Raw genomic sequence first — 11,295 nt, 5'->3', positions numbered from 1 at the left:
TCTGCTTAACATTAAATCTAGTCAAGCAATGGATCCACAACATATTTGTTTTTGTACAACAACAATATGTTAAATGATTTGGCCTATATACACATGTTGAGGACCTCTCCTCCCTGGCCTCCATCCGCAACTTCGCCGCCGACTTCGCCGACAGGGGCCCCCCGCTCAACATCCTCATGTGCGTCCTTGTTTTGATTTTCTTGCTATCAAGTTCATCCTTTAGTGCTAGTACTAGTGGTACATCAGTTTGATTGAGGAAAAACACCAGCATCTGCTTAACATTAAATCTAGTTAAGCAATGGATCCACAACATATTTGTTTTTGTACAACAACAATCTGTTAAACGATCTAGCCTATATACACATGTTGAGGAAGAGAGAGAGTGTGTGTGTGTCCACCCTGGTTTATCCCTATTCTATAGATTTGTAATCTCTGTTTGATAACATCAAGTCTATATTTGTTGCTTTGATTCATCCTGTTATGTAGCCTAGTAGTATTAAACTATTGGAATGTTTCTACTTCTGTAATTGTGTGTCTCCTGTTATGCCCAATATTGATGTGCTTGCTTGTTGTGCTTGCAATGAACCATGTGGTATATGCTCCACTCCACACAAGGCCCAAGGGATCATGCGATGCAAGTGACCCCTTTATGTACACACATGTTTGGTTTACAACAGCGCCGGGGTTATGCTACTACCGCGATGGTTTATGTGCCAGCTTTTAACTTTGCTGATTGAAATGAGCTGCTTTGTTCCAGAGGAGCGCCGCTAATCTGGTACTACGGGATCTGCAAAACAACCCTGACATGTGGCTGCATTTGGTGCACATCCTGCAGAACTCCCAGAACCTGAACACCAAGTTCTTTGCCCTCCAAGTAAGTCTCTGCTCCTGAATGCCTTGTTGCAAAAGTTTAGAAGGTAGTTTGCAACTGAATGAAGGTTGATTGATGTCGTGGCTGCAGGTGGTCTTGGATTAGATCATGCATGTTTTACATTCAGTACTGCCAGCACTGGCCATTAATTATACTTGATGTTGTGGTTCACCTGTTATATTAGGAAATGCAGCTGGTCTTGAGATGCGTGCTTCCCTTGTCAAGATGCCGAGAGCATTAGGTCTAGGCCGCATGCTTGTCGTCTTGTACCTCGATTCGGTCCTCGTGCCGTTGTCGATGTGTGCTGCTTCTTTATACATATTTAATCAAATCTATCAAGCAGCTGTTGTCATGTCATGCTTGTTGTATTAATAGCCAATTTAGTTGCGTATTACCAGTTCAAGTTGTTTAGTATATATCATGTTTTGTTTTGCTACTGAACACCTTCAACTTAAATGTTGAATTGCCTTGTGTATAAATATGTCAAAATCTTGTGTCGTTAAATCGAGCTTATTGTCAATTCTTGCTTATATCTATGTTTGATGCTGCCTACAGGTTCTTATTCTTCTTTTTTTTTGCACAGGTGAAGTATGAAGCCAAGTGCAAAGTCGTGAAGCCTATCAGCAAGAGAAGCATATTATGTATTGTAATATTAGGCAGAGTGAAATATTAGATAGAGTAGCATATTATGTATTGTAATATTTAGTGTAGTTTTGGATGAACTTCATTTGCTCTCTAGTCTATTTGAAATATTGATTGTGTATATAGTTTCAATACCTGTGAAACGGAAACCTGGCCGGGGGTGGGGGCACTTATGAACATTATTTGACAAATTTTGAAATTTCTGGCGTGTTGGTCCAATTATGATATCAGCATGACAAGTGGGACCAATCTGACCAGTGGCACCAGCACAAAAACAATATGGCCGAAAATGGAGAATCAATAGTCATGGCCCAGAAAATGAAAAGGTTGAATTGTTGGGCCAGGCCCATGTAGCTAACCAAAGTTAGCATGAAAAATATATATTATATGGGCTGAATTAATGGGCTTGGCCCATATAGACACCGAACTAGACCGGGTTGATTCTTATCAACGACCAATTCAATTGGTCGCAAATTTGCCACGCCAGCTTGCCACGTTGGTGAAGGAAATATGCCCTAGAGGCAATAATAAAGTTGTTATTTATATTTCCTTATATCATGATAAATGTTTATTATTCATGCTAGAATTGTATTAGCCGGAAACTTAGTACATGTGTGAATACATAGACAAACAGAATGTCACTAGTATGCCTCTACTTGACTAGCTCGTTAATCAAAGATGGTTAAGTTTCCTAGCCATAGACATGAGTTGTCATTTGATCAACGGGATCACATCATTAGAGAATGATGTGATTGACTTGACCCATCCGTTAGCTTAGCACTATGATCGTTTAGTTTATTGCTATTGCTTTCTTCATAACTTATACATGTTCCTATGAGTATGAGATTATGCAACTCCCGAATACCGGAGGAACACTTAGTGTGCTATCAAACGTCACAACGTAACTGGGTGATTATAAATATGCTCTACAGGTGTCTCCCATGGTGTTTGTTTAGTTGGCATAGATCGAGATTAGGATTTGTCACTCCGATTGTCGGAGAGGTATCTCTGGGCCCTCTCAGTAATGCACATCACTATAAGCCTTGCAAGCAATGTGACTAATGAGCTAGTTACGGGATGATGCATTATGGAACGAGTAAAGAGACTTGCCGGTAACGAGATTGAACTAGGTATGATGATACCGACGTTCGAATCTCGGGCAAGTAACATACCGATGACAAAGGGAACCACGTATGTTGTTATGTGCTTTGACCAATAAAGATCTTCGTAGAATATGTAGGAGCCAATATGAGCATCCAGGTTCCGCTATTGGCTATTGACCGGAGACGTGTCTCGGTTATGTCTACATAGTTCTCGAACCCGTAGGGTCCGCACGCTTAACGTTCGATGACGATTTGTATTATGAGTTATGTGATTTGATGTACCAAAGGTTGTTCGGAGTCCCGGATGAGATCACGGACATGACGAGGAGTCTCAAAATGGTTGAGATGTAAAGATCGATATATTGGAAGGCTATATTCGGACATCGGAAAGGTTCCGAGTGATTCGAGTATTTTTCGAAGTACCGGAGAGTTACGGGAATTCGTCGGGGGAAGTAGTGGGCCTTAATGGGCCATACGGGAAAGGAGAGAAGGGCCTCAAGGGGTGGCCGCGCCCCCCCCCCAATGGCAAGTCCAAATTGGACTAGGGAGGGGGCGGCGCCCCCTCTCTTTCCTTCTCCCTCTCCTACTCCTTCCCTCTCTCCCCTCCTTTCGTCGGTAACTATTGAATTGCCTATCTAACAGTGGAGCGAAGCGGAAAGTTGAACGGGAAACTCGTGAAACCGCTTTCTTTTGAATCCAATTTCAAATTAGATTAGAAAGATAGAAAGGCCATGAGGATGGGAAAATCAAAATAAAATCTGTCGAAAACCAAAGTGGAACGGAGAGAACGAAGAGTCAGTTACAATGAAAAAATTGTTGAGGAATCATGTTGAAAGAACAACATGGCAGGGTTCATCATGACAGGGGCTTTTGCTCATGGAGCTATTTTTTTCATTAGGGATTACAATCCGGAACAGAATGAGGATAATGTATTGGCAAGAATGTTAGACCATAAAGAAGCTATCATATCTCATTTAAGTTGGGCTAGCCTCTTTCTAGGATTCCATACCTTGGGCCTTTATGTTCATAACGACGTCATGCTTGCTTTTGGTACTCCAGAAAAGCAAATCTTGATCGAACTTATATTTGCCCAATGGATACAATCTGCTCATGGCAAGACGACATATGGGTTCGATATACTCTTATCTTCAACGAATGGCCCCGCTTTCAATGCGGGTCGAAGCCTATGGTTGCCCGGATGGTTGAATGCTGTTAATGAGAATAGTAATTCGCTTTTCTTAACAATAGGACCTGGGGATTTCTTGGTTCATCATGCTATTGCTCTAGGTTTGCATACAACTACATTGATTTTAGTAAAGGGCGCTTTAGATGCACGCGGTTCCAAATTAATGCCGGATAAAAAGGATTTTGGATATAGTTTTCCTTGTGACGGCCCAGGGCGCGGCGGTACTTGTGATATTTCTGCTTGGGACGCATTTTATTTGGCAGTTTTCTGGATGTTAAATACCATTGGGTGGGTTACTTTTTATTGGCATTGGAAACATATCACATTATGGCAGGGCAACGTTTCACAATTTAATGAATCCTCCACTTATTTGATGGGATGGTTAAGAGATTACCTATGGTTAAACTCTTCACAACTTATCAATGGATATAATCCTTTTGGGATGAATAGTTTATCGGTATGGGCGTGGATGTTCTTATTTGGACATCTTGTTTGGGCTACTGGATTTATGTTCTTAATTTCCTGGCGGGGGTATTGGCAGGAATTAATTGAGACTTTAGCATGGGCTCATGAACGCACACCTTTAGCTAATTTAATTCGCTGGAGAGATAAGCCCGTGGCTCTTTCCATTGTGCAAGCAAGATTGGTTGGATTAGCTCACTTTTCCGTGGGTTATATATTCACTTATGCAGCTTTCTTGATTGCCTCAACATCAGGCAAGTTTGGTTAATTTAGTTTGTTTTTTTGTACTGTATCAGCACCTAGTTCATTACTCTTGATAGAGAGGGAGGATCTGCCTTTTTAGATTTCTTTTTCTATTTATTTTTCCATCTAGGATTAGAACCGTATACTTGGTAATAATAGCAACGACACATTATGGCAAAAAAAAGTTTGATTCAGAGGGAGAAGAAGCGGCAGAAATTAGAACAGAAATATCATTTGATTCGTCAATCTTTAAAAAAAAAGATAAGAAGCAAAGTTTCTCCCTTGAGTTTGAGTGAAAAAACTAAAATGCGAGAAAAATTGCAATCCCTACCGCGTAATAGTGCACCTACACGCCTTCATCGACGTTGTTTTTTGACCGGAAGACCTAGAGCTAACTATCGACATTTTGGGCTATCCGGACACGTACTTCGAGAAATGGTTTATGAATGTTTGTTACCGGGTGCAACAAGATCCAGTTGGTAAGGATAAAATACCCTTTCGTATTTGTATGGATTTCTGGAATTGATAATCATAGAGGAGCCCTCTTTACCATTCTGTATAAATGGACTATTCTATTTGTATAGATATTGGTAGAGGGGCGTATCCAACCCTCTTTTATCCACTAGTTACCCCTCTTTAGTTTAAGAGTATAGAGCAGTTTGGTAGCTCATAAGGCTCATAACCTTGGGGTTGCGGGTTCGATTCCCACTACCGGCTCCATACTCCTTCTTTATGATATATGCATGATATAATATATACATCATGCATTTGTATCTGGATTTTTTGATTTCCTAAAAGAGTTTTGGTCTAACAGTTTTTTCTCGGAAGAAGAAAAAAAATAAAAGAAAGAATAAAATATGAAAGAAAAGCGTCCATTGTCTAATGGATAGGACAGAGGTCTTCTAAACCTTTGGTATAGGTTCAAATCCTATTGGACGCAATCTTATTTCTATCTATTCTTTAAATAACTATACTAAACTAAAAACAAAGAAAACTTTTTTGCATGATTCAAATGAAAAATCTTTCTCAACGATTCCTATTCTACTAACAAGAGTAGACATGCAAAATTTATTTGTTACTGAAGAGAAAACCGTTCCAGCTGTTCCTGAATAGCTTCCTTCAAAAGGATTTCCGCTTGCTCGGTGAATGTCTTGCTAGAAGATATAATTTCTTGGAATTGAGGTTTAGTATCTTTTAGATGTTTACGTAACTCATCCAGAAATTTATTTACCTGTTCAATTTCTAACGAATCAAGATATCCTCTTGTTCCGGTATAAATAGTAGCTATCTGCTCTTCCACTGGGAGAGGATTTGCCTGGGATTGTTTAAGCAATTCCCTTAATCGTCGACCCCTTGCCAATTGATTCTGACTTGTTTTATCGAGAGCAGAGGCGAATTGTGCAAAGGCTTGTAACTCTGCGAATTGAGCTAGTTCCAATTTTGATTTGCCAGCTACTTGTTTCATGGCTTTAATTTGAGCCGCGGATCCTACTCTGGAAACAGAAATACCCACATTAATAGCGGGTCGAATTCCGGCATTGAATAGATCCGCAGATAAGAATATTTGTCCATCTGTAATGGAGATCACATTAGTAGGAATATAGGCGGAAACGTCTCCAGATTGAGTCTCAACTATTGGTAAAGCGGTCATACTTCCTTCGCCTAAAAGAGAATTTAATTTAGCGGCTCTTTCTAAAAGGCGTGAATGCAAATAAAAAACATCCCCTGGATAAGCCTCACGGCTGGGAGGTCTTCTTAATAGAAGGGACATTTGGCGATAAGCTTGTGCCTGTTTGGAGAGATCATCATAAATTATTAAAGTATGCCGTTCGCAACTCCTGAACAAGGTCGATGAGTCGTGAAATCATGATTGATTGAACGACGAGGAAGACAGATCACGCAAAAACGGATGTACGCAGTTCGTTCACGGCTAGGAACTCAAATGATGTCCCTTGCTAGGCTATCGGTTGACCTTGAATGCAATTTATAGATTCGACAGCAATAGTCCCTCGGACTCGAAAAGTAATAACGAAAATGGCTAATCCAATAGCAGATTCCGCAGCTGCCTAAACCTCGATCCATCCCAGAGTAGCCGCCGGCTGGACGGCGGCGAACGGGGGGCAAACTCCTCAAAACGAAGTTCTACTTTGTCTTTGGAAGAATTGGAAGAATCCCTATCAAACCTCTCTGCAACTACTTCTCTCTGTTCTCAGCAGCCCGAAGGATTTTTCTAGTCTCAAAGTCCTATTAGAACTCCCGCGCTTGCTCCTTTGGAGCCAAATGGATCCGAATTCCGGAATTTGACCTGCTATTCATGTGGGTATTTCACTTTCCAGAGTAGGATCAGCGGCTCAAATTAAAGCAATGAAACAAGTAGCTGGCAAATCCAAATAGGAACTAGCTCAATTCGCAGAGTGACAATAGAAACACGTGACATATTTGCAGAAATAGAGATTTTAGGCGCAATAGAAAGGAATGTTGTCACCGGGGTGGGTGAACCCTCATAGATATCAGGTGCCCACATATATAGAGTCGAAAGAGAGATTGAGTCTGAGGGAGAGGGGGGTTTTCTTGGGGCTCGAGAGGGTGGCAACAAGAAGGGCTTAGCCAGAATCTTGAAACAGGTATGATACTGGCACATATCAGCCTGATGTGATGTACCTGAATTCATTCATGTTCTGTGGAGTCTTTCTTTTAATATTCTTATTTTTTCTCAGTTCAATTAGGAAGCAAATGCGGTTTCAAGATGAACTCAACCTCGAAAAGGAATTCAATTAGCTGTGCAGTTAGCCCTTTTATCTTTAATAATTGGTTGAAATGGATATTGTCTCCTCTAACATAAACCCGTCAATTGATACATACAAGCCGCATATATCATCTATACTATCTATCCTTCTCTCTCTTCTAGAGTCAATCTAGTATTCTTCTTCTTAGGAGGTATTAAAAAAACCTTCTTTTTGGTCTTTTCTTTCTTGCCGCCACTTTAACAGGTGCTGCTGCAATGAGAGCGTAAGTTGCGGAGTTTTTTCTGGATTTTTTTTTGGACTCGCCCCCCCCCCCCCCCCCCCGGCGCGAAAGCAGTTGGTTCCGTAGGGGCAGCAGATCTTATTTTATATGGGAAAAGGCGCGCATACGCTAGCTGGTGGGACCCACTGAGTTCAAGTCCGAAAAAGGATTGGACTCTGCGACATCGCTCCCTTCCTTCACTGAACTGATTCACCCGGAGAACCTACAAGTCCTGTTATCGTTCTTAATTCGATAGCCACGGGACAAGCCGTTTTCTCGTGGGTAGGGGTTGTAGGGGAAGAACCAACCTTTTGGAGGTAGAAAAACATCTCACTCACTAACTAAATTAGCCTCCACCCCTTCCAAAAGCCGATTCACAAGCTGCGGATCCAACGCAGGTTGGGCGGTCGGTTCGCTCAGGTGGTCTTCCCTTATTTTCCCTAACATTCAGAGTTGTTCTGGTTTGAGAAAGGAGCACCGCCCTTGGAAAAGGAAGGGGACTCCAACTAGGATTGGGAATCCTAGTTGGACTCCCCCTATAGGCGCGCCCCTTCTAGGCCGGCCTCCTCTTCCTCCCTCCTTTATATACGTGACCAGGGGGCACCCCAATAGCACAACAGACAATCTCTTAGCCGTGTGCGGTGCCCCCTTCACAGTTACACACCTCGGTCATATCATCGTAGTGCTTAGGCGAAGCCCTGCGCCGGTAACTTCATCATCACCGTCACCATGCCGTCGTGCTGACGGAACTCTCCCTCGGCCTCAACTGGATCAAGAGTTCGAGGGACGTCACCGAGCTGAACGTGTGCTGAACGCGGAGGTGCCGTACGTTCGGTGCATGGATCGGTTGGATCGCAGAGACGTTCGACTACATCAACCGCGTTACTAAACGCTTCCGCTTTCGGTCTACGAGGGTACGTGGACACACTCTCCCCGCTTGTTGCTAAGCTTCTCCTAGATGGATCTTGCGTGTGCGTAGGAAATTATTTGAATTTACTGCGTTCCCCAACAGTGGCATCCGAGCCAGGTCTATGCGTAGATGTTATATGCACGAGTAGAACACAAAGAGTTGTGGGCGATAATAGTCATACTGCTTACCAGCATGTCATACTTTGATTCGGCGGTATTGTTGGATGAAGCGGCTCATACCGACATTACGCGTACGCTTACGCGAGACTGGTTCTACCGACGTGCTTCGCACACAGGTGGCTAGTGGGTGTCTGTTTCTCCAACTTTAGTTGAATCGAGTGTGACTACGCCCGGTCCTTGTTGAAGGTTAAAACAGCAAACTTGACGAAAAATCGTTGTGGTTTTGATGCGTAGGTAAGAAGGGTTCTTGCTAAGCCCGTAGCAGCCACGTAAAACTGGCAACAACAAAGTAGAGGACGTCTAACTTGTTTTTGCAGGGCATGTTGTGATGTGATATGGTTAAGACGTGATTATATAAATTGTTGTATGAGATGATCATGTTTTGTAATAGTTATCGGCAACTGGCAGGAGCCATATGGTTGTCGCTTTATTGTATGAAATGCAATCGCCATGTAATTGCTTTACTTTATCACTAAGCGGCAGCGATAGTCGTAGAAGCAATAGTTGGCAAGACGACAACGATGCTTCGATGGAGATCAAGGTGTCAAGCCGGTGACGATGGTGATCATGACGGTGCTTTCGAGATGGAGATCAAAGTCACAAGATGATGATGGCCATATCATATCACTTATATTGATTGCATGTGATGTTTATCCTTTATGCATCTTATTTTGCTTAGTACGGCGGTAGCATTATAAGATGATCTCTCACTAAATTTCAAGGTACAAGTGTTCTCCCTGAGTATGCGCCGTTGAGACAGTTCGTTGTGCCGAGACACCACGTGATGATCGGGTGTGATAAGCTCTACGTTCACATACAACGGGTGCAAGCCAGTTTTGCACACGCAGAATACTCGGGTTAAACTTGACGAGCCTAGCATATGCAGATATGGCCTCGGAACACTAAGACCGAAAGGTCGAGCGTGAATCATATAGTAGATATGATCAACATAGTGATGTTCACCATTGAAAACTACTCCATCTCACGTGATGATCGGACATGGTTTAGTTGATATGGATCACGTGATCACTTAGATGATTAGAGGGATATCTATCTAAGTGGGAGTTCTTAAGTAATATGATTAATTGAACTTTAATTTATCATGAACTTAGTCTTGGTAGTATTTGCATAACTGTGTTGTAGATCAATAGCTCGCGATGTAGCTCCCCGTTTATTTTTGATATGTTCCTAGAGAAAAACTATGTTGAAAGATGATAGTAGCAATGATGCGGACCAGGTCCGTGATCTGAGGATTGTCCTCATTGCTGCACAGAAGAATTATGTCCTTGATGCACCGCTAGGTGACGGACCTATTGCAGGAGCAGATGTAGACGTTATGAACATTTGGCAAGCTCGGTATGATGACTACTTGATAGTTTAGTGCACCATGCTTTACGGCTTAGAACCGGGACTTCACAAATGTTTTGAACGCCACTGAGCATATAAGATGTTCCAAGAGCTGAAATTGGTATTTTAGACTCATGCCCGAGTCGAGAGGTATGAGACCTCTGACAAGTACTTTGCCTACAAGATGGAGGAGAATAGCTCAACCAGTGAGCATGTGCTCAGATTGTCTGAGTACTACAATCACTTGAATCAAGTGGGAGTTAATCTTCCAGATAAAATAGCGATTGACAGAGTTCTCTAGTCACTATCACCAAGTTACTGGAACTTCGTGATGAACTATAATATGCAAGGGATGACGAAAACGATTCCCGAGCTCTTCGTGATGCTGAAATCGACGAATGTAGAAATCAAGAAAAGCATCAAATGTTGATGGTTGACAAAACTACTAGTTTCAAGTAAAAGGGCAAGGGAAAGAAAGGGAACTTCAAGAAGAATGGCAAGCAAGTTGTCACTCCCATGAAGAAGCCCAAAGATAGACCCAAGCCTGAAACTGAGTGCTTCTACTGCAAAGGAAATGGTCACTGGAAGTGGAACTGCCCTAGATACTTGGCGGATAAGAAGGATGGCAAAGTGAACAAAGGTATATTTGATATACATGTTATTGATGTGTACTTTACTAGTGTTTATAGCAACCCCTCAGTATTTGATACTGGTTCAGTTGCTAAGAGTAGTAACTCGAAACGGGAGTTGCAAAATAAACAGAGACTAGTTAAGGGTGAGGTGATGATGTGAGTTGGAAGTGATTCCAAGGTTGATAAGATCACCATCGCACACTCCCTTTACCTTCGGGATTAGTTTTGAACCTAAAATAAATGTTATTTGGTGTTTGCGTTGAGCATAAATATGATTGGATCATGTTTATTGCAATACGGTTATTCATTTAAGTCAAAGAATAATTGTTGTTCTATTTACATGAATAAAACCTTCTATGGTCATACACTCAATATAAATGGTTTATTGAATCTCGATCGTAGTGATACACATATTCATAATATTGAAACCAAAAGATGCAAAGTTAATAATGATAGTGCAACTTATTTGTGGCACTGCCGTTTAGGTCATATTGGTGTAAAGCGCATGAAGAAACTCCATGCTGATGGACTTTTGGAATCACTTGATTATGAATCACTTGATGCTTGCGAACCATGCCTCATGGGCAAGATGACTAAAACTCTGTTCTCCGGAACAATGGAGCGAGCAACTGACTTATTGGAAATAATACATACTGATGTATGCGATCCGATAAGTGTTGAGGCTCGCGGCGGGTATCGTTATTTTCTGACCTC

The 11,295-nt window shown here is 41.9% G+C and overlaps 1 protein-coding gene and 1 non-coding gene across 2 annotated transcripts; both read left to right on the top strand.

The window, feature by feature from the left end:
* Positions 1–3,460: 3,460 nt before the first annotated feature.
* Positions 3,461–5,632, top strand: LOC123097442 (photosystem I P700 chlorophyll a apoprotein A2). Its single transcript, XM_044519182.1, has one exon. It carries the CDS (start codon positions 3,474–3,476, stop codon positions 4,530–4,532), a length of 1,059 nt encoding a protein of 352 aa, XP_044375117.1. The 5' UTR covers positions 3,461–3,473; the 3' UTR covers positions 4,533–5,632.
* Positions 5,376–5,447, top strand: TRNAR-UCU (transfer RNA arginine (anticodon UCU)). Its single transcript has one exon. It is a non-coding gene; the product is annotated as a tRNA-Arg (tRNA).
* Positions 5,633–11,295: the final 5,663 nt, after the last annotated feature.

Source organism: Triticum aestivum, chromosome 4D (genome assembly GCF_018294505.1).
Source record: "Triticum aestivum cultivar Chinese Spring chromosome 4D, IWGSC CS RefSeq v2.1, whole genome shotgun sequence".
Classification (NCBI taxonomy): Eukaryota; Viridiplantae; Streptophyta; class Magnoliopsida; order Poales; family Poaceae; genus Triticum; species Triticum aestivum.
Note: the sequence above shows the minus strand (reverse complement) of the source record. Positions and strands in the feature narration are given on the sequence as shown.

What these genes read in the sequence shown, in the direction of transcription:
- LOC123097442 (XM_044519182.1), top strand. Translation starts at nt 3,474, where the DNA reads ATGACAGGGGCTTTTGCTCATGGAGCTATTTTTTTCATTAGGGATTAC.